The 24,960-nt window shown below is 38.7% G+C and overlaps 1 protein-coding gene across 2 annotated transcripts in view; it reads right to left on the reverse strand.

Annotated features, from left to right (window-relative positions):
* Positions 1-21,628: 21,628 nt before the first annotated feature.
* PLCB1 (phospholipase C beta 1) overlaps positions 21,629-24,960 on the reverse strand; it is an 849,858-nt gene continuing 846,526 nt past the window's right edge. The window contains exon 32 of one of the 2 annotated variants that reach the window (XM_025264704.3): positions 21,629-24,898. In XM_025264704.3, the coding sequence (XP_025120489.1) occupies positions 24,671-24,898 (228 nt within the window). In that variant the 3' untranslated portion in view covers positions 21,629-24,670. The remainder of the gene's footprint in view (positions 24,899-24,960) is intronic. The other variant, XM_025264705.3, reaches the window with a different exon arrangement.

The following is a 24,960-nucleotide window of genomic DNA, read 5'->3' on the forward strand; positions in this document are numbered from 1 at the left end:
ACTGAGACCCATGAACTGTACGTAGCCCACCAGGCTCCTCTGTCCAAGGAATTCTCCAGGCAAGAGTACTGGAGTGGGTTGCATTCCCTTCTCCAGGGGATCTTCCCCATCCAGGGACTGAACCTGTCTCTCTTGCACTGCAGGCAGATTCTTTACCATCTGAGCCACCTGGGAAGCCCTTTAATCAATCTACCATAACTTAATTAATTCATTCAAACTTTATTGTCCTCTGTAATACTTTATTGATTGTGTCTGGCCTAGTGCTACAATAAGCATTAGGGATAATAAAGAATAAAGTCAATCCTCTACTTATTTCTTAGTCAAAAATATCATATAACCAAACCACTTGTTTTTTTTTATTTTATTTTTTTTAGGTAATTTGGTAACTCAGGATCAGTTTTGTTTGTTTTTTTTTTTTTTTAAATCACTGTCCTGAAAGTCTTTAGTCCTTAAATTTGATATTACACCTTCTATTAAAAATCATGCAAAAAATTCAAGAGTAAAATAGTGTGCATAAATTAAAATTGACTTTAGTGAGACTAATTTACTTCTCAGAGGTGCAGGCAACAGGGAACTGTCAGGCTAGATGAGTTTTTACACATCTCAGGGAGAAATTGGAGCCCTAAATGCTAAATTTAGCTTCCAGGGATATCATAGGTACATTTGACAATCTGAAGGTCTTTAGATTATATGGAGAGTTCTTGCCATTTCTATTTGATGTTTTACTATGTAATTGCTATTTCAGGTGAGATGTATGAGGAAGACTGTAGAACAACAAATGAGCCACTTAACTTTTAGACTCCGATTGACTAATACTAATTGGTTATTGGTAGCAATATTTTCATGTTATCCAGATGTAGGACCTGGTCTAGGCAGGACTGAGGATGTCCTTTAGGCAAATAGCTTAACATTTTCAAAATATACCCAAGAGAAACTGAGTAACTCTCCTGCAGAGAACAACTAAAATGTTAGATAAAGTAGAAACCAAAATATTTGCTTATAGGTAATGAGGAGATTGGGAAATGAAGAAATTTGGAAAGGAGTACGTCAAGACTGTATATTGTCATCCTGCTTATTTAGCTTATATGCAGAATACATCAGGAGAAATGCCAGGCTGGATGAAGTACAAGCTGGAATCAAGATTGCTGGGAAAAATACCAATAACCTCACATATGCAAATGATAGCATATTCAAAAGTAGAGACATTACTTTGCCAACAAGGGTTCATCTAGTCAAGGCTATGGTTTTTCCTGTGGTCATGTATGGATGTGAGAGTTGGACTCTGAAGAAGGCTGAGCACCGAAGAATTGATGCTTTTGAACTGTGGTGTTGGAGAAGACTCTTGAGAGTCCCTTGGACTGCAAGGAGATCCAACCAGTCCATTCTGAAGGAGATCAGCCCTGGGATTCCTTTGGAGGGAATGATGCTAAAGCTGAAACTCCAGTACTTTGGCCACCTCATGGGAAGAGTTGACTCATTGGAAAAGACTGATGCTGGGAGGAATTGGGGGCAAGAGGAGAAGGGGATGACAGAGGATGAGATGGCTGGATGGCATCACTGACTCGATGGACGTGAGTCTGAGCGAACTCCGGGAGTTGGTGATGGACAGGGAGGCCTGGCATGCTGCGATTCATGGGGTTGCAAAGAGTCGGACATGACTGAGTGACTGATCTCTCTCTCTCTGATGCAGATGATACCACTCTTATGGCAGAAAGTGAAGAAGAACTAAAGAGCCTCTGATTGAAAGTGAAAGAGGAGAGTAAAAAAGTTGGCTTAAAACTCAACATTCAAAAAACTAAGATCATGGCATTCAGTCCCATAACTTCATGGCAAATGGATGGGGAAACAGTGACAGATTTTATTTTGGGGGCTCCAAAATCACTGCAGGTGGTGACTGCAGCCACAAAATCAAAAGACACTTGCCCCTTGGAAGAAAAGCTATGACCAACCTAGACAGCATATTAAAAAGCAGAGACATTACTTTGTGACAAAAGTCCATCTAGTCAAAGCTATGGTTTTCCAGTAGTCATATATGGATGTGAGAGTTGGACTATAAAGAAAGCTGAGTGCCGAAGAATTGATGCTTCAGAATTGTGGTGTTGGAGAAGACAGTCCCTTGGACTGTGAGGAGATCAAGCTGGTCAATCCTAAAGGAAATCAGTCCTGAATATTCATTGGAAGGGCTGATGCTGAAGCTGAGGCTCCAATACTTTGGCCACCTGATGGGAAGAACTGACTCACTGGAAAAAACCCTGATGCTGGGAAAGATTGAAGGCAGGAGAAGGGGACGACAGAGGATGAGATGGTTGGATGGCATCACCAACTTGATGGACATAAGTTTGAGTAAGCTCTGGGAGTTGATGATGTACAGGGGGACCTGGTTTGCTGCAGTCCATGGGGTTGCAAAGAGTTGGACATGACTGAGCAACTGAACTGAACTATGTGGAGACAAGGGAGGTAACAAATAAGACAAATAGCAAAAAGCATAACCTTATAGCCTCAGAATTAGAATCTAACACATAATAAGAATAATTCAATATACTGAATGTTTTTTCTATGAAAAGAATGTACTCTTTTATTATTTCTGTTCACACCTGTTGTCTTAACTTTCAGTAATAAAATTCAATAAATTTGATTCCTTAATCAGAACAAATTGCTTTACACATTATTTACATTTTGCCAAAGTCTACAGCTTTGGAATAGAAAAAGCAAAGTATAGTATCAAGCATATTCAAGAGAAAATTCAGGTGTGGCCAGGTCTGGGTCTGCCCTTTGCTGTAGGTAACTGGGGAACCACTTAGGGAAGCAACTCTTGGAGGATCAAAAGGCATTAAATGCCATTTGATGCTGAGACCCTCTGTCCCGGTCTGGGTGAGTGTGAGTGCATATGCGTATGTGAGGCACTCACAATAAAAGGGAATTAAACCTTCCCTTTTTATCTGTACTGGGATACAGCCATACAATATGATTCATTTTTAGGAGATAACCTTAAAGATATACTTTTCTGGGAACAATTATAATCAAGAAAAAAGCTGAGGTTCCAATCCAATTGAATCTGGGGCAGAACTGGTTCCTGGGAACATGGTAGGTGTTTATTAAATTGTGTTAACTGAATGTTTGAAAAATGTTGGTACTGGAGTATTTAAAGCCTCTCCCAGTATAAGAATAATTCTATTTTTGCTCACTTCACTTATGAGTCTTTTTGGGGCTGAATTAAGCAAGACTGTAGCATTCAAGAAGGACAGGATGATTTACATTGGGAAGGTTAAAGGATTACTCAGAAGGTTAAAGAAAATAGGATAAATCCAGAGATGAAGGTATGGGGGAGAGAAAGCAAGAGCTTGAAATTTGGAGAGAAATACTTTTTCAATTTGAATTTATGTACATATACATATATGCATGTAGTTATTTATTTAATTTTTAAGCAGTGCCATGCTGCCTGCAGGATTTTAGTTCCCTAATGAGAGTTTGAACTCTGGCCATAGCACTGAAAACACTGAGTCCTAACCCCTAGACAACAAGGGAACTTCCAAAGATCCTTTATACCTGACAATCATATACAGAGAGACAAAAAGAAATGGGGAAAACAGTTTTAAGAGACTTTGTAGCATGTTATGAACCAAATCCTATTTTGGTATGTTTTATAGATATTTCACAACAAATTTATTTCCTTTGCAGCTATTTTTTGGATCTTGGACTGTTGCTGCTTTGAATGCAGTGCTCTCTGGAGAGTGAGCTTTCTAGCAATTTTAAATAAATGAAATGTACAACTGTCGGTTCTTATGAAGTAGAAATTTCTTTGAAATAAAGTGAAAGAAAGGAAATTATGATATCTTATTGATTCTAGAACACAGTTTTACGTTTTTAAAAATTGCTAACATTTTTAATTGAAGTCTCATTGATTTACAGTGTTATACTGCTTTCAGGTATGCAGCACAGTGATCTAGTATTTTTATAGATTGCTGCTGCTGCTAAGTCGCTTCAGTCGTGTCCGAATCTGTGTGACCCCATAGATGGCAGCCCACCAGGCTCCCCCATCCCTGGCAAGAACACTGGAGTGGGTTGCCATTTCCTTCTCCAATGCATGAAAGTGCAAGTGAAGTTGCTCTGTCATGTCTGACCCTTAGCGACCCCATGGACTGCAGCCCACCCAAATCCATGGGATTTTCCAGGCAAGAATACTGGAGTAGGGTGCCAGTGCCTTCAAAAGTTATTACAGGGAACAAGATGGTAGAGGAGTAGGTGGACGTGGAGTACATCTCTCTCCACGGATGCATCAAGAACACACCTTTAGACACAGAAGTTAATGCAGAACACCAGCTGAGAGTGGACAGGAGTACCTGACCAGCAGAAAAGAATATATAGAACCATGGAAAACTTGGTAGAATGAAGGAATTACGTATGGGGAAAAACAGGAGTGTTAGTAGGACTGGACCTGCCCTCAGTTGGGGAGGGGGCGGGGAACTGAAGCAGAGGTCCGATCCCCACATCAGGGCGGTTGTCTAAGTCAGAGGAGAAGTCATTTAAGGCTGAGAGTGAAACAGCTGATCTGTGGCAGCCTAAATAAAATGAGAATCAGACAGTCCTTGCTACAGCCCTACATACCCCAGACAGGGATGCAGGTCCCCTGGAAGGCGCAGTGGCTGGGAGCTGGAGTTTGGGGATTGTGGAGCGATCCCAGGGAAAGGGCTGCTGTTGACTATGGAGAGACGGATCAAGGGGATGTGAGGGAGGAGACTGTGGTGGGAAATGCCTGTGGAGGAAAGCCAGGCAGCCATGGAAGCAAGGCGCTACTGCTGAGTCACATGCAGAGGGTGGAGCCATCACCATAGCTTCTCTCTCCTCACACGCCAGCATCGGCAGCTGAACAATAGAGAGGCTGGCCCTTCAAACACCTGATGCACAGAACCACAGAGCAGGACCCCACCCTGGGTGCCCCTTTAAGTGACTGATGCATCGATCTGAAGGGTAGGGGCCCCAGCCAGGGGGCAAGCCTCTATGTTCCTGATGGCCTGAACAACAGAGAAGGACCCCAGGCAAGGGAGCCCTCTAAGTGCCCGAACTGGCAGAGCTATGGAGAGAGACTGGCCAAAGAGGCCTTCTGATGACCAGCTACAAGAGGCTTGAAAAAAGACTCTGAAAAGGCCGTAGCTCCTGTGGTGGAGGCAGTCCGTGTCCCTGCACACTTGGCGCCGCCAGAGTCCCTGCAAGCCAAGCAGCTGCACCACCTTCACACTCAAATCTCACTGGGCAGAGCTGCCACAGGCGAAAAAAAAATCTGTGTCTTCGTGCACAGGGTTGCTTCGGACGTGTCCAACTCTTTGCGACCCTGTAGACTGTGGCCTGCCTGGCTTCTCTGTCAGGGGGGTTCTCCAGGCAAGAATATTGGAGCATATTGGCCAATACTGGCTGTCATATCCTTCTAGAGCACTATGTTTCCTGCTGCCCTAGCCACCAACTCTCTTGAGTACCTGGTGCTGCCAGAACCCCTGTGACCCAAGCAGCTGCACAACCTCCACACCTGGACCTCAGAGGGGGCAAACCCAAGTCCTCCAGGGCAGCTTCAGGAGCAAACCCCATTGAATGATCCACATGCAGAGGTGGAAATAAAACCACAATTGAAACCCAGGGGCAGTGTGGCTAAGGAAGAAGACCCAAAACCTTCCCACCAGCTGTACAAACTGCAGATTAAAACCACATGATCAACTAGGCAGACTCTGTGTCTATGGATTATATAAAAGGGCATTGAGACAAAAGAAAAGTTCACACAAAAGAAAACACACTAATTCTGATAGCTGTGGACATTGGAGGCCAGAACACACAGGAGTAGGACCAGATTAGAACCTGAGCTGCCCCCACAGCAGGCAGAGATCAGCACAGTGTTGCAGGGCATCCTATGGAGGTGAGGTGGACTGTGACTCCCAGAGAGGGACTCTGACAGTGGTGACTCAAGAAAAACATTATTCTGGTGTTTTGACTTGTTCTGTAGATTTTTTGGATTTTTTTCCTTTCCCCCCCTTCCCCCACTCCCCGTGTTGTAGTTGTCGATTTTATTGGCACTATGAAATCTAATTAAGCTTTTGAGCTTTTTTTCCCTTCAGTCACATTTTATTATTGTTGCTATAAACCTCTGCCTCTACGTTGGGCTTTTGCCGTTCTGTGGAGTTTTCTCTTTTTTTAATCTTAATTTTTTAAATCTATAATTATTTTTCCTGCATTTATTCCTTTGTTTGCTTTTACTGCTGTTCTTTTCCTCTTGCAGTTAAACTTTAATGTATATAAATCTTCTTTATCTACCTCTATTTAACTTTGCATATCTATTCTTTCTTTCCTTTTCTCTCAACGTATTTGTTACTTTTGTTTTCATTGCTTTATTCTCCACTTGGCACCTTGCTCTAGTTTCTTTTTCCAGTTTGTGCCTTAGTGAGTTTTGTTCTTAACTGGTAAATATAATTTTTTATTTCCTTTGTTCACTGAGTCAATCTACTGTACTTTATTTCTGTTGGACTGTTTTGACTTTGCTTATGCGTGTATATGTATATGTGTATATACCATTACTTTAATTATTATTTGCCTGATTTTGTAACTGCCATTTATCTGGGGTTCATCTTTGGTTTATCATTTTTGGGTATTTGTTTTAATCTCACTTAATGCCATAACAAACCACTTGTGGAATCTTTGTTCCTGACCAGAGATCAAACCCTGAGCCTTTGGAGTGGGAGCACTGACTCCAAGACCCTAGACAGCCAGAGTAGTAACCTTAGGGAGTATTGAATAGTAAGAACTCACACAGAGACAAGACCCAGCATCACCCAATGACAAGTAGTACCCTGTGCAGGACACCTCATCTAAAGAACAAACAAAACAAAAATATAAACCAAATCATCAGGAGATAGGATTACCACCTCACTCAGCCTTGCCCATCAGAGGAAAAACAAACAAACAAATGAACAAACAAAAACTCAGCACAAATCTCACCCTATACAAAGCTTACACAAACCACTGGACCAATCTTAAAAGGGCAGAAATCAAAAGGAAGAAAGAATTAAACCTTGATGCCTGGGAAAAGGAGACCTAAAACACAGTAAGTTAAAAAAACAATGAAAAGGCAGAGAAATACTACACAAATGAAGGAACAAACTAGAAACACAGAAGTCCAAATAAATGAAGAGGAAATAGACAAACTAACTGAAAAAGAATTCAGAATAATCATAGTAAAGATGATCAAAACCCTTGAAAACAGAATGAAGAAAATGCAAGAATTAATTAACAAAGATCTAGAAGAATTAAAGAATAAACATACAAACAACACAATTACTGAAATTAAAAATACTCTAGAAGGAATCAATAGCAGAATATCTGAAGCAGAAGAATGAATCAGTGAGCTGCAAGATAAAATGGTTGAAATAACTTTTGAAGAGCAGAATAAAGTAAAAAGAATGAGAAGAACTGAGGATAGTGTCAGAGACCTCTGGGACAATATAAAATGCAGCAACATTCAAATCATAGGTGTCCCAGGAAAAGAAGAGAAAAAGAAAGAGTATGAGAAATTTTTTGAAGAAATTATAGTTTAAAACTTTCCTAACATGGAAAAGGAAAGAGTCAATCAAGTCCAAGAGGCACAAAGATTCCCATACAGGATAAATCCAAGAAGAAACATGCCAAGACACATACTAATCAAACTAACAAAGACTAAGCACAAAGAAAGAACATTAAAAGCAGAAAGGGAGAAGCAACAAGTAACATACAAGGGAAACCCCATACGTTTAACAACCGATCGTTCAGCAGAAACTCTGCAGGCCAGAAGGGAATGGTAGGATATATTTAAAGTACTGACAGGAAAAAATATACAACCAAGATCACCTTACCCAGCAAGGGTCTCATTCAAAATTGATGGAGAAATAAAAAGCTTTTCAGACAAGCAAAAGTTAAGAGAATTCAGTACCACCAAACCAGCTTTACAAAATGCTAAAGGGACTTATATAGATAAGAAATACAAGAGAAGAAAAAAGATCTACAAAATCAATCCCAAACAATTAAGAAAATGGCAATAGAAACATATTTATCAATAATTACTTTAAATGTAAGTGGATTAAGTGCTTCAACCAAAAGACATAGACTGGCTGAATGGGTACAAAAACAAGACCCATATATATACTGTCTACAAGAAACTCACTTTAGACCTAAAGACACATATAGATTTAAAGTGAGAGGATGGGACAATATATTCCATGCAAATGGGAAGCAAAAGAAATCTGGAGTAGCAATCCTCATATCAGATAAAATAGACCTTAAAATAAAGAATATTAAAAGTGATATGGAAGGACACTACATAATGATCAAGGGATCAATCCAAGAGGAAGACATAACAATTGTAAATATCTATGCACCCAACATAAGAGCAACTCAATACATAAGACAAATCTAACAAACATAAAAGGAGAAATTGACAGTAACACAATAATAGTAGGAGACTAACACCTTACTCACACCAATGGACAGATCATCAAAACAGAAAATTAATAAGGAAACACAAGTCTTACATGATACATTAGATGGGATGGAAGTAATATCTTCAGGACATTCCATCCAAATGCAGAAGAACACACCTTCTTCTCAAATGCACATGGAACATTCTCCAGGATAGACCACATCTTGGGTCACAAATAAAACTTCAGTAAATTTAAGAAAACTGAAATCATATCAAGCATCTTCTTCAACCACAACGCTATGAACTAGATGTCAATTACAAGAAAAAAACTGTAAGAAACACAAATACATGGAGATTAAACAACACGTTTCTAAATAACTAACAGGTTACTGAAGAAATCAAAAGGGAAATAAAACATTTTCTAGAAACAAACAACAATGAAAACATGACAACTCAAAGCCTGTGGGATGCAGCAAAAGCAGTTCTAAGAGGGAAGTTTATAGCAATACAATCTTAACTCAAGAAACAAGAAAAACATCTAATAGACAACCTAACTTTACACCTAAAACAACTGGAAAAAGAGGAACAAAAAAGCCCCCAAAATTAGTAGAAGGAAACAAATCAGAGCACAAATAAATGAAAAAGAAATGAAAGAAACAGTAGTAAAGATTAATAAAACTAAAGGCTGGTTCTTTGAGAAGATAAATAAAATTGACAAACTTTAGCCAGATTCATCAAGTAAAAAAGAGAGAAGAATCAAATCACCAAAATTAGAAATGAAAAAGAAGAGGTTACAAAAGACAATGCAGAACTATAAAGAATTATAAGAGACTATTATGAACAACTATATGGCAGTAAAATGGATAACCTGAAAGAAATGGCCAGATTCTTAGAAAAGCTCAATCTTCCAAGACTGAGCCAGGAAGAAATAGAAATTATGAACAACCCAATTACAAGCACTGAAACTGAAGTTGTGATTTAAAAAAATCTCCCAAAAAACAAAAGCCCAGGACAAGATGACTTCACAGAAGAATTCTATCAAACATTTAGAGAAGAGCTAACGTCTATCATTCTAAAACTCTTTCAAAAAATTGTAGAGGAGGGAACACTTCCAAATCCATTCAAGGCCACCATCACCCTGATACCAAAACAAAAGACAACACAAAAAAAGAAAACTACTGGCCAATATCACTGATGAACATAGATTCAAAAATCCTCAGCAAAATTTTAGCAAACAGAATTCAACAGCACATTAAAACTCTCATACACCATCATCAAATTGGGTTTATTCCAGAGATGCAAGAATTCTTCAATTACACACAAATCAATCCATGTGATACACCACATTAACAAATTGAAAGATAAAAACCATATGATAACCTCAACAGATACAGAAAAAACCTTTGACAAAATTCAGCACCCATTTATGATTAAAACTCTTCAAAAAATGGGCATAGAAGGAACCTACCTCAACATAGTAAAGACCATATATTATAAGCCTACAGCAAACATTATTCTCAATGGTGAAACAGTGAAAGCATTCCCCCTAAGATCAGGAACTAGACAAGGGTGTCCACTTTCACTACTATTCTTCAACATAGTTCTGGAAGTCTTAGTTACAGCAATCAGAGAAGAAAAAGAAATAAAAGGAATCCACATCAGAAAAGAAGAAGTAAAGCTCTTATTGTTTGCAGATGACATGATACTGTACATAGAAAACCCTAAAGATAATATAAGAAAATTATTAGAGCTAATCATTGAATTTAGCAAAGTTGTAGGATACAAAATCAATACACAGAAATCACTTGCATTTCTATATACTAACAATGAAAAATCAGAAAGAGAAATTAAGCAATCGATCCCATTCACCACTGCAACAAAAAGAATTAAATATCTAGGAATAAACCTACTGAAGGAGGCAAATTGTACACAGAAAATTGTAAGACACTAATGAAAGAAATCAAAGATAACATAAACAGATGGATAGATATTTCATGCTCCTTAGTAGGAAGAATCAATATTGTGAAAATGACTATACTACCAAATGCAATCTACAGATTCAATGCAATCCCTATCAAATTGCCAATGACATTTTTCACAGAACTAGAGCAAAAAATTTCACAATTCATATTCATTCACAAAAGACCCCGAATAGCCAAAGAAATCTTGAGAAAGAAGAATGGAGCTGGAGGAAACAACCTTCCTGACTTCAGACTATACTATAAAGCTACACTCATCAAGACAGAATGGTACTGGCACAAAATCAGAAATGTAGACCAATGGAACAAGATAGAAAGCCCAGAAATAAACCTATGCATCCATGGGTACCTTATTTTTGACAAAGGAGGCAAGAATATACAATGGGGCAAAGACAGCCTCTTTGATAAATGGTGCTGGGAAAACTGGACAGCTACATGTAAAAGAATGAAATTAGAACTCTTCCTAACACCTACACAAAGATAAACTCAAAACAGATTAAAGACCTAAATGTAAGACCAAAAACTATAAAATTCTTAGAGGAAAATATAGGCAGAACAGTCGATGACATAAATCAAAACAAGATCCTCTATGATCCACCTCCTAAAATAATGGAAATAAAAACAAAAGTAAGCAAGTGGGGCCTGATTAAACTTAAAAGCTTTTGCACAGCAAAGGAAACTATTAGCAAGGTGAAAAGACAACCCTCAGAATGGGAGAAAATAATAGCAAATGAAGCAACTGACAAAGGATTAATTTCCAAACTATATAAGCAGCTCATACAACTCAATACTAGAAAAACAACCCAATCAAAAAGTGGGGAAAAGACCTAAACAAACATTTCTCTAAAGAAGACATACAGATGGCTAACAAACCCATGAAAAGATGCTCAGCACTGCTCATTATTAGAGAAATGCAAATCAAAACTACCATGAAATATCACCTCACACTGGTCAGAATGGCCATCATCAAAATGTCTACAAACAATAAATGCTGGAGAGGGTGTGGAGAACAGGGAATGCTCTTGACTGTTGATGGGAATGTAAATCGATACAGCCACTATGGAAGACAGTATGGAGATTCCTTAAAAAACTAGGAATAAAACCACCATATGACATAACAATCCCATTCCTAGGTGAATACCCTGAAGAAACCAAAACTGAAAAAGACACATTACCCATTGTTCATTGCAGCCCTATTTACAATAGGTAAAACAAGGAAGAAACCTAGATGTCCATTGACAGATGAATGGATAAAGAAGTTGTGGTACATATACACAACAGAATATTACTCAGCCATAAAAAAGAACACATTTGAGTAAGTTCTAATGAGGTGGATGAACCTAGAATCTATTATACAGAGTGAAGTAAGTCAGAAAGAGAAAGATAAATATCATATTCTAACACATATATATGGAATCTAGAAAAATGGTTCTGAAGAATTTATTCACAGGACAGCAATGGAGAAACAGACATAGAGAATAGACTTATGAACATGGGGAGAGGGGAGGAGAGGGTGAGATGTATGGAAAGAGTAACATGGACACTTACATTACCATATATAAAATAGATAGCCAATGGGAATTTGCTGTATGGCTCAGGAAACTCAAACAGGGGCTCTGAATCAACCTAGGATGGGAGGGCGATGGGAGGGAGGTTCAAAAGGGAGGGTTCATATGTAGACCTATGGCTGATTCATGCTGAGGTTTGACAGAAAATAAAATTCTGTAAAGCAACTATCCTTCAATAAAAAATAAATTCTTAAAAAAGTTATTACAAAGTAATGAAGATAATTCTCTGTACTGTACAATATATCCTTGTTGGTTACCTATCTCTATAGATAGTAGTTTATATCTTTTTGTCCCATAGCCCTGTCTAGCCCCTCCTTCCTTTCATCTCCCCACTGGTAACCACTAGTTTGGTTTCAATATCTTTGAGTCTGTTTCTTTTATGCTATATGCATTTGTTTGTTTTATTTTTAGATTCCAAGAATAAGTGATATTATAGAATATTTGCCTTCCTCTGTCTGACTTACTTCACTAGGCATAATATTCTCTAGGTCCATCCACACTGTTGCAGATAGGAGAATTTCATTCTTTCTATGATTGAATAATATGCCATATCTTCTTTTCCCATTCATCTGTTGAGAGGACTTAGGTTGCTCCTGTATCTTGGCTATTGTAAATAAGGATGTTATGAACATTGGAGAGCATGCATTTTTTTTTAATTAGTGGTTTTTGATTTGTTCTGGTTATATACCCAGGAGTAAAAGTGCTTGAACATATGGAAGATTATATGATAGAGATCATATCGTAGATCATAAGGTGGAAAAGCTCTATACATTAGGCAAAAACAAGATCTGGAGCTACCTGTGGCTTAGATCATCAGTGCCTTATTGAAAAATTCAAGCTTAAATTGAAGAAAGTATGGCAAACCACTAGGCCATTCAGGTATGACTTAAATCCCTTATAGTCATAAGGGATTATACATTATTCACTGGAGGTGATGAATAGATTCAAGGGATTAGATCTGGTAGAGAGAGTGCTCGAAGAACTTTGGACAGAAGTTTGTAGCATTGTACAGGAGGCAGTAACCAAAACACTCCCAAAGAAAAAGAAATACAAGAAGACAAAGTGGTTGTCTAAGGAGGCCTCACAAATAGTTGAGAAAAGAAGAGAAGTGACAGGCAAAGGAGAAAGGGAAAGATACATCCAAGAAAAAGCAGAGGTCCAGAGAATAGCAAGGAGAGGTAAGAAAGCCTTCTTAAGTGAACAATGCAAAGAAATAGAGGAAAACAATAGAATGGGAAAGACGAGAGAGTTCTTCAAGAAAATTGGAGATACTGAGGGAAAATTTCATGCAAAGATGGGCACAGTAAAGGACAGAAGTGAAAGCCACTCAGTTGTGTCTGACTCTTTATGGCCCCATGGACTGTAATTCTCTAGGCCAGAATACTGGAGTGGGTAGCCTTTCCCTTCTCCAGGGGATCTTCCCAACCCATGGATCAAACCCAGGTCTTCCACATTGGAGAAGACTCTTGAGAGTCTCTTTCACTGCAAGGATATCAAACCAGTCCATCCTAAAGGAAATCAGTCCTGAATACTCATTGGAAGGACTGATACTGAAGTTGAAACTCCAAAATTTTGGCCACCTGATGTGAAGAACTGACTCATTGGAAAAGACCCTGATGCTGGGAAAGATTGAAGGCATTAGGAGAAGGGGACAACAGATGATGAGATGGTTGGATGGTATCATTGAGTCGATGGACATGAGTTTGCTCTGGGAGTTGGTGATGGATGGGGAAGCCAGGCGTGCTGCCCTCCATGGGGTCACAAAGAGTTAGACATGACTGAGCGACTGAACTCAAAGGGCAGAAATGGCAAGGATCTAACAGAAGCAGAAGAGATTAAGAAGAGGTGTCAAGAAGAACTGTACAAAAAAGGTCTTAATAACCCAGAGAACCATGATGGTGTGGTCACTCACCTAGAGCCAGACAGCCTGGAGTGTGAAATCAAGTGGGCCTTAGGAAGCATTACTGTGAACAAAGCTAGTGGAGGTGATAGAATTCCAGTTGAGCTATATAAAATCTTAAAAGATGATGTTGTTAAAATGCTGCAATATGATAGCAAATTTGGAAACTTCAGCAATGGCCACAGGACTGGAAAAGGTCAGTGTTCATTCTAAACCCAAAGAAAGGCAATGCCAAAATGTTCGAAATGTTTGAACCACTGTACAATTGTGCTCATCTCACATGCTGGCAAGGTAATGCTCAAAATCCTTCAAGTCGGGCTTCAGCAGTATGTGAACTGAGAAATTCCAGATGTACAAGTTGGATTTAGAAAAGGCAGAGAAGCCAGAGATCAAATTGCCAACATCCATTGGATCATAGAAAAATCAAGGGGAGTCCAGAAAAACATCTACTTCTGTTTCAATGACTACACTAAAACCTTTGACTGTGTGGATCACAACAAACTGTGCAAACTTTCTTAAAGAGATGAATATTAGACAACCTTACCTGCCTCCTGAGAACCTGTATGTGGCTCAAGAAGCAACAATTATAACCAATGCTCAGTGGGTAAAGAATCTGCCTACAATGCTGGAGACATAGAGATGCAGGTTTGTACCCTGGATTGGGAAGATTCCCTGGAGGAGGAAATGGCAACCAACTCCAGTATTCTTGCCTGGAAAATCCCATGGACAGAGGAGACTGGCAAGTTATAGTCCACGGGGTCACAAAAATTGGACATGATGAAACAAAACAATGGAATAATGGACTCGTTCAAAATTGAAAAAGGAGTATGTCAAGGCTATATATTGTCACCCTGCTTATTTCACTTCTATGTAGAGGACATCATGTGAAATGCTGGGCTGGATGAATCCCAAGCTGGAATCAAGATTGCCAGAGGAAATAACAACCTCAGAAATGCAGATATGAAAGAGCCTCTTGATGAGGGTGAAAGAAGAGAGTGAAAAAGAAGGCTTAAAACTCAACATTCAAAAAACTAAGATGATGATATCTTGTCATCAAGATGTCATGATGGCATCTTGCCATACTTCATGGCAAATAAAAGGGGAAAAAGTGGAAAGAGTGATTGGTTTTATTTTCTTGGGCTCCAAATCACTGCAGATGGTGACTGTGACCATGAAATTAAAAGACACTTGCTCTTTGGAAAGAAAGTGAAAGTCGCTCAGTCTTGTCCGACTCTTTGCAACCCCATGGACTGTATAGTTCATGGACTTCTCCAGGCCAGAATACTGGAGCCTTTCCTGCCAGAGTCCAGCCCCGGCTGATCCAGGGTATTCAAAGGAGAGACGGCTTCAGCGACCTATTCAAATGTTAATTAGAGATATAAAGAGTAATAGAATGAGGATAGCTCAGTAGGAAAATTCAGTGGAGAAAAGAGGCTGAGTAGCTTGGTTTACGCGGAAAATCAATATAACCTGTGACACCAGGTTAGCTCTGACCGCGGAGGCCGCAGGCGCCCTCTCGAATAGCGGAAGTTGCCCCACCTTAGACACCTTCTCGAGTGGGTCTTAGAAGCCCAGGCAAATAAATGGTCACAGAGGATTTCTGTGCTCCAAATGGAGACTCAGCTGGAAATTGAGGGGAAGAATGACATGGGGAGACCAAGCTTTGTTGAGCAAGGCCCGTAACTTTATTTTCAACAGGGGCTTTTACACCCTAAGTTACACATAGAGGACAATAGGGGATGCAAAGTCAGCAGTCTTTGATCCTTATCAAAAACCAGGGTTTCTGTCCTGCAAATTTATCGTATACAAATGGTTTAGGTGATTTACATCATCTTCTGGCCAGAAGGCCTATTAACATTTTATGACTCTTGACAAAGACTTACTTTCTCTAAGAGTAATTATTTTAAGGTTTGGCGCCATCTTCAGAAGGTGTTAGATAAAATTGCATTCCTATAGGGCAGATGTGTAATGGGTTTACAACAAAGGAAAGAATTTATTACCTTAAGGGTCTAAAGTTGCTAACACCAAGGCCACTACTTATTTTTTCTACATACCAACTATTAATTAATACACATTCAAGGATACAATACAGGGGATGTGAAAACTTGGCAGCAAGCATTGGCTCATCAATGAAATCTTTTACTATTTTTATTCTGACAGTTTCTAACTCTCTGAGAGGCTCTAAGCTATTTGAATATCTTAAGCTTCCCATGCCTCTCGAGGCTGGGAGACTGTAAAGAATCGTATGCATAGCTGTAGGAGTCCGGGTAAACTTGTCAGGCGAGTTAGAGAGCCATCTGAGGGGTTTGGATTTAAACACTCCTAATTGCCCAGGAACTTTATTTATTGGAGCTGTAAGTTAACTCTTTGACAGGGAGAGCGAGATGGTGGTGGCGGACAGCCCCCAGTAAAGTCAGAGGTGAGCGCATAAAGCAATAAAGTAGGCAGACTCTGGTTTTGGGGGGTAGATGCTCGAGAATATCCAGGGGGACTCCTGAGGCTCGATCCCGCCTTTGCGTATGCCGAGCCTCCTTCCTCATGACCTTTGTCACGAGTGGAATGCCTCACTGGCTCCCGGCACTTTCCCTTCTCCAGGGGAGCTTCCCAACCCAGGGATCGAACCCAGGTCTCCTGCATTGCAGGAAGATTCTTTACCAGCTGAGCCACAAGGGAAACCCAAGAATACTGTAGTGGGTAGCCTAGCCCTTCTCCGGTGGATCTTCCTGACCCAGGAATCGAACTGGTGTCTCCTGCATTGCAGGTGGATTCTTTACCAGCTGAGCTATGAGGGAAGCCCAGAAAGCTATGACCAATTTTGCTTGCTGTTGTTCAGCGGCTTAGTTGTGTCTGACTCTGTAACCCCATGGACTGCAGCATGCCAGGTTTCCCTGTCCTTCACCATCTCCCAGAGTTTGCCCAAACTCATGTCCATTGAGTCAGTGATACCATCAACCATCTCATTCTCTGTCATTACTTTTTCCTCCTGCTTTCAATCTTTCCCAGAATCAGGGTCTTTTCCAGTGAGTCAGCTCTTCTCAACAGGTGGCCAAAGTATTGAAGCTTCAGCTTCATCATCAGTCCTTTCAGTGAATATTCATGGTTGATTTCCTTTAGGATTGACTGGTTTGATCTCCTTGAAGTCCAAGGGACTCTCAAAAGTCTTATCCAGCAGCGCAGTTGAAAAGCATTAGTTTTTTGGCACACAGCCTTCTTTATGGTCCAACTCTCACATCCATACATGACGACTGGAAAGATCATAGCTTTGACTATATGGACCTTTGTTGCAAAGTACTGTCTCTGCTTTTTAATACGCTGTTAAAGTTTGTCACAGCTTTTCTTCCAAGGAGCAGGGTCTTTTAATTTCATAGCTGCAGTCACCATCACAGTGATTTTGGAGCCCCCAAAAATAAAGTCTCTCACTGTTTCCATTGTTTCCCCATCTTTTGCCATAAAGTGATGGGACTGGATGCCATGATCTTCGTTTTTTGAATGTTGAGTTTTAAGCCAGATTTTTTCACTCTCCTCTTCCACTTTCATCAGGAGGCTTTTTTGTTCCCTTTAGTTCTACCTCTACTTTCTTATAAATTCCATTTGCTTGAAATATTTTTCCATCTCCTCATTTTAATCCTCTGTGTGTCTTTACTCTGAAATTAGTCTCCTATAGCCAGCATATAGATGGGTTTTTTTGGTTTAAACCAATAAGCCACCCTTTGTCTTTTGATTGTGATGTTTATTTCATTGGCACTTAAAGGATTGATAAATATGTACTTTTGGAATTTTATTGTCTTCTCTTTGTTTTTGTAGTTCTCTGTTCATTTCTTCTTCTTTTTATTTCTTCCTCTATAGTTTGATGATTTTCTTTAGTAGTATGCTGGGATACACTTTTACTTTTAACTTTCTGAAGTTGGGGTGTGCCTTTATGTTTGATGATAAGTCATAGTTTTATTGGCAAGATTTTTCTAGATTATTGATATATTTCTTATTGACACATTGAGTTTTTTGATAACATAAGTTTGATAACATAAATTGTTAGCTTCAATTCTCAAAGGTTATGTGGTAAATATTTCCTTAGCAATATTCAAACTTTCACTTGTCCTTAATAAATTTCCTTCCATAAAAAATTCACTAAATCCCAGTGAATTCTGCCCATTTTTATGGGACTTAATTTTTAGTTTGTTCTTGAAAGGCAGAGTCAAATCTTGGAAAATAAACAAATACATGAGATTTCGTGAAAAAAAAAATAAGCAGACCAATTACTTTTTGGCTTCACATAGAAAATAACCAGGAGCATATTCCAAATTAACTCCAGGTATTCAGTAACCAAGGGAGGAATGATAATTGAGAGAGGCTTCTTAGATAAAGCTTTGGGATAGATAGGCACAAAAGCGATTGGAGGACAAAAATCAAGAAAGGGGACCCAGATTTTAAAATATTTACCCAATTAAAAACTCAAAAAGCTTTTGAATAGACATTTCTCCAGAAAAGATATGCATATAGTCAAGACACACAACATCATTAGTCATCAGGAAAATGCAAATCAAAACTGCAATGAACTACTTTTCACATCTACTAGAATGGTGATAATCAACATGACAGAGAATAACATGCATTGGCAAGGATGAGGAGAGACTGGACTCTTCGTACGTTGCTAGGGTTCTAAAATGGTGCAGCCACTTTGGAAAACTATCTGGCTGTTCCTCAAAAAGTTAAATGGAGTTAATATACAAATGAGCAATTCTACTTCTAGGTATATATCCAAGAGAACTGAAAACATTTCCATGCAAAAACTTGTACATGACTGTTTATTTATAAGTCAAAAAGTAGAAATAATTAAAATGTCCATCAAGGGATGAATTAAGGAATGAAATGTCTATAAAATGGTGCATTAGTCAGCTATTAGGAGGACATAACTACTGATTCATGTTGTAAACTGAACCTTAAAATTTTTGTGCCAAATGGAACAATCCAGACCCAAAAGGCCACAAATTATATAAATCTGATAATTTAAAATGTCCTGAGTAGATAAATCCACAGAGATAGAAGATAGCCTAATGATTTCTGGGGGTTAAAGAGAGGAGGCAGGGAAAAGGAAGAGTGGAAAGTGACTGTTGATGAAGATGGGGTTTCCTTTTGGGAAGATGAAAATGTTCTGAAATTAGAGTGGTGACTGATGAATAACTTTTGACTATACTAAAAGCTATTGAAAGGTGTACTTTCAAAAGATGAACTTTGTGTATGTGAATAAACTGCTAAATAAAACTGTAATTAAAAATATATGCAGAATGCCCAAAGAAACAACTGAACTGTACGTGAATTCCAGGGGACAAAGAATGGCTCCTGAGTTCACAGTTGTGGGCAAATTGGGGCTGTTAGTATATGCACTGGAATGCAAAGTGAGACTAGCTTTCTCCATCTGTGTTCCAGAATCTACTATTTGGTGACTGATGGACTTTCATCTGTCTCTCGCAGTGTTGTGTTTTGGGGTTGGTCTGGCAAGTAAGGGTGGTTCTGTGTGGTCTAGCCCTGTTATTAGAGAGCTGTGAATAAATAATACTGTAGCTTTGCATTAGTAACTCTTATTCTTCATATATAAATTGTTATTTTTTTCTACATTAGCACTAATAACTGGATAAGTAAACAAATTTATTCACAATAAATGAAAATTTACTGAGGGATTTAATTATGGTGTGTTTGGGGATGAGATGTGACGTCTGATATCAAAGGTTGTCAATGGAGGATGGGCCAGTATATTGCAGTTGGTACATACTCTATATGTGAAAGAAATTACATGGTTTTGATGGATTTATTGTGTCAGTGGCCACCCTGTGTCCACATCATTTTCTCTATAGCACCGTAGTATCCTTTTAATCTTAAACAGGACTGGTCTTGTGGCTTATGTTTACCAACAGAATGTGTTGGGTGTAATGGTGTGCTAGTTCTGAGTTTAGACTTCAAGAAGCCTTGAAGGCTTTTGAAAGGCTTTTGCTTGTTCTCTGGTTGCTGTCTTGGACACGTGAAAAACCCATTGCTAGCCTGCTGAAGGGTGAAAAAAATCACATAGAGACAAGCCAAAACAGTCTAGTTGTTCCAGCCAACATTCCAGACATGTACAATAGCCCAGCCAGGGTTAACCACCAGGAACTCATAGTTAACTGCAGGTTGACAGATGAGCCCAGATGAGATCAGCCTAGCCAAGCCCAGATGAGCAGAACCAGGTATGTATCTGTAGATTCACGATAAATAGAACATTTTTTAAAAAATATAACACTGAGTGTTGGAGGTGTTTGTAATGCAGCAAGAGATAACTGATAAAGCACAGATGAGGGGAAGCTTGGGCAGATCAATGAAAGCTTCCTAGAAGAAGTGAAATTTATTCTATAAACCTCAAGTTCAATTAGAGTTAGGGAAAAGAGAGAACTTGAGTGTGTGTATAAGTGTGTTTTCAGGAGGGTTCAAGGAAGGGAAACAGAAAGTACGAATCTAAGTAGTTGAGGGAATAGTATTTAAAAAGCCCAGAAGGTGATAAGGTAGGAGTGGAGAATTATGTACAAACCAAATCATGTAAGATCTTAAACATTTATTATGGGATTTAGACTTTATCCTGAAGACAGCTGGGGTTCTTTAAAGGCTGTTAATCTCAGTTTTGTTTCTATATGATCAGTCTGGCTCCAACATGTAGAAATGGCTACATGATTAAAAACTAGAGGCTGCAAACCATTTAGAACCTTGGCAGGTGGGAGGAGATGGAGGCTGAAACTAGCATTAGCAGAGGGGATAGAAAGAGAATGGATCCGCAGGCTATTCCACAGGGTTAGAACTGACCCAGGTTGGTGGATTATTGGAAAGGGGATGAGGTAGAGGGGACTGTCAGGGATGATGTCCACCTTTTGTCTTGGGCAACTGAATTGATAATGATTTTATTCTTTGATGTAGAAAACAAAGGCTATAAAGCAGGTTTGAGTGTAAAGAAATTCAGTTTGGTGCATACGGTATGTGGCAGGTTCAATTTTCCACAGATGGCTGTGCATATATTTTCATGTACTTCAATGTGAGTGACATTGCTCCCAAAGTGAAACGTGTGTGTGTGTGTGCATGCTTGCGCGCATGTGCTCCGTCTGACTTTTTGTGACCCCTAGACTGTTGTCCGCCAGGCTCCTCTGTCCATGGAATTTTCCAGGCAAAATACTGGAGTGAGTTAACATTTCCTCCTCTAGGGGATCTTTCCAACCCAGGGATTGAATTCACACCTCTTGCGTCTCCTGCACTGGCAGGCGGATTCTTTACCACTGAGCCACCTGGGAAGCATTTGGGGGTCTATGAGACATTCTCATAACTCATATGTATATTTCTTTTTCAAAAATCAATGTGGCAGACTCTTTTTTATCTTTTGTATAAGAAAATTTACCTCAAATACCCTGTCAGTGCTTGTCACATCCATTATTTGTCAAAAAATCCTTTGACAGTTTCGCCTTCCTTCCCTTTGGTCGAGGAAGGAAGGGAATAAGGGAGAGTCCTGAATGTAGGAGCAACTGGCAAGTTCAATGCCACTCCGGATGGAGGGGGTGGACTGACGGAGTGCTGACAACCAGGGCCTTGAGCACAGGCATTACAGCCCCTGGATTTCCTGCACAGGCACTAAAGCGCCCCATGAGGGTGGGCATTATGGCCCTAAAAACTGGCACCAGAGCTGCTCCCACCTTCCTGCCCATCAAAAGAAGCTTGCTCCCAACATCATGAAATAATAGCTGGGTTGTGTTAAGAAATTTTTATTGTTTCCTTTGGATTTGTGATGAAAGCACATAAAATTACAAGTGGAAGAAACATCATGCCACAAAATTGCATAGAATTATTACAAAAATGTGAATTATGCATTTTAAATAATTTGAGATAGAAGAACCAAAATATGTACATTTTAAGAGCTTCAAATATTTTGTCCTATCTTTTTTTTTCTTCTGAAAAGGCAAAAGTCACAATGTCCAATCCATCACAAACAATATTTATACAGTGCACAAGCGCAACATTAAATTCAAAGTAATGCAAGCAATGGCCCTTTCTTTTGGAATTATTTAACGACTGCTTATCTATCACAGGAGTATTAATTAATGTATGGTGATACTGAAATGTTATAATGAACTGTTAAAAACCAAAACCACATGGCATGTCATTAGAACTTTGAAAATTGGTTTACACTGCCAAAACCACGCTATTCTCAGTAGTGTAAAGGATCAGAGGGGCACAGTCTAATTTAATACACAGTTCTACTCTCTATTATAGGAAAACCACAGTACAGAATTTCACACATTCAACAAGGAACAAGGCAAATACAGAAAGGCACAAACTGCACACCATATAGACCCTTTTTCTTTATCTTACTCTAGTTCAAGTAATATTAATATTATTAAATGATAGTATCACTGTAGTAGTTTCAATGATGCAAGATGGACAGTGTTACACACTACCCCCACAACTGCAAAAAGTGTTACTGTACAGATTTAAAAATGTGATTACAGGAAATGGCCAAATACAAACGTATTGCAAAATGATTACAGTCACTAAGATAATGGAATCCAGCTACTAAAACAGTTTTGTGTAAGTTAAGGTTATTCAACTTCAGTCTATCTCTGGACTAAAATGTGATACGACATTCTGTAATAATCACCACTGTGTGTTTTGGTTATTAATGCTATTGTTAGTTCATTCTTCTGCAATTTTATACAGTCTGTAATTTTGTTTATAAAAATGCAGCATTCTATTTTGACCATTCTTGCTTCCTTATGATTAATGCCTTTCTTTCAAAGTGCAAAAGTTGAATGATTTACAAAAATGTTCTCATTCAGTAGAAGTGAAGCTTTATTAAGTGTCTAATTAACACCCCAAATCCTTTAGATCAAAATATAATCATCTCCAAAGGGGATGGGATTTTTTTTCCCCTTGTGTCTCCCTAGATGTGTTTTTTTAATCAAATACTCTTTCCTAATGTTTGAACTAAGCCTTCATTTTGATTAAAACTTAATTGTGATCCCTAGTTATTGCTTAAAGTTAAATAGAATAATTTTCATAAAAATATGAAATTCTTAAAACACAATTTTCAGGACACAACTAGCTTTTGTGTTTTAAAATGTTTTGCTAAGCTACAATCAGGCAGGTTTTTTTAAAGTAAAATAAAACTGAGCATCTTGCTTCAGGGCTTTAACTTCAACGTTACTTGTGTTACTCTCTTAATTATATTTTCCTCTATATAATTATTCTCTCTTACTTAAGACCTTTCAATAATGTTTTTGATCCATTTTATTATAATATAATTTGTTTCTCTTACACCACTTAACATAGGAACTTAATTAAAAAACTGTTAAGTGAATTAAATGTACACAGCAAATATATAATGAAAGATTTTTTAATGTGAGAAATAAGTTGAAATCTGTCAGACATAAAAGTTATGGAAAATACTAATACATTTCCATATTGCTGTCCTATATATTTTTGTATATTCTTACCATTAAAACAAGCTTAAAATACTTAAAATCCAGTTTTTGATCTTGCAAAATACACATCAAAATCATATTCTAAGTTTTCAATCTACCTCAACTTGCATCAAAATCTCTGTCAACTGTTTCTTAGAATTTTGATATAATTTAATATCTATATAATCGATATGTTTGACCATTTTCTTCTCTATATTGAATTTGGTTTTAAGTCTTGTGGAAGAGATTTGGGTCATTGCCAATTAAGAAACTCATATCCAAAGTCATATGAATGTGTGTGTGCTGTGTATGTGTATGCACTTATATGGCTGAGTGCATATATATATACATGGAGATTAACTTGTAACATTTATATGTAGGTCTGTGTAGTCTCTAGATAAATATTCAATCTTTATCTCTGTATTAAAATAAAGGAACCATAAAGAAGTCAGACAGCAAAATGACTGCTGGAACCTGTTCGCTCTGATTGAATCTCTGCTCAACAGACATTGGCTTAATGAGTTTTATTCAATTGAACAGATCTTTGCAGTTTTTAACGATTTTAGGCCAAGGACCAATGAATACCCAGACTCTGAGTGCAATAGTTGACTCAGATAGCACACTGCCTGGAAGTGTGCGGCCACCTTGCTCATGCAGCCAAATGTACAAGCCATGTTGTCAAGTCTGGAGATGGCTTCACTGAACATCAAGGCAGAAAGCCAGCTTATTAAGTCACTGTGGCATCCAATAAAGCCATATCAGCAACAAGTACATTGATGCCTCTATGATAAATAAATCAGCAAACAGCAAGCCACCAGTGCTTGCAAAGCAAAGGATGAAACAATTTAATACTCATGTCAATGCAAAGATATGGTAGCTGAGGGGCAGTTAGGGGAAAAAAAGCTCAAAGTTGGCTGTGCAATAGTGTTAAATAATGCTATGCATTTCTCAACTATTTCTATTACTTTGACATACTTTACACCAGAGCTTCAAATAAAAACATGAGCTTGCTTTTCTTCAAAGAAGACACTATCCTTCATTAAATGTTCCATGGAGCCTGGAAGTTACCTGCTTTGAATGTACTATTAGAAAGAAAACCAGAAGCCCACATACATGCACTCTTTACTAGCAGATCTGCAGTAGTTTCCACATGACACATGGAGCTTGGGCACAGGAAGCTGCATGGATCCTTCTGGAACTCTCCCTCCAGGTGGATTTTAATCTAAGGGATGCCTCTCAGGAAGATGCTCCTGGGCAGTGATCTTTGTAAGAAGAGAGAGTTTGATGGAGCTGAAGCGACAATGCGTGTTCTGAAGGCCTGGCAGGAATGATCACAGAGGGGTATCAAACTCTTTTCCTGGGTTTTCTCCTTCCAATTCTTCACTGGAAGGAGGCTTCTGGTTTAGTTTTCCAGAGTCTGAGGTCATCAGGGGAGGGGCAGAGCTGTGATTGCTGTCTTCACTAATCTTCCCTTTCATGGCTTCCTGCACAAATTCCAAAATCTCCAGGGGCAGCCTTTTGAACTTGTCTTGGTATTCCTGCTCCAGTTCCACCTGTAGCTGGGAGACAGCAAGAGACAGAGGGTGATTTTATGTCATTTAGGTTTCTATGAACACCCATG

This window comes from Bubalus bubalis, chromosome 14 (assembly GCF_019923935.1).
Source record: "Bubalus bubalis isolate 160015118507 breed Murrah chromosome 14, NDDB_SH_1, whole genome shotgun sequence".
Taxonomy (NCBI): Eukaryota; Metazoa; Chordata; class Mammalia; order Artiodactyla; family Bovidae; genus Bubalus; species Bubalus bubalis.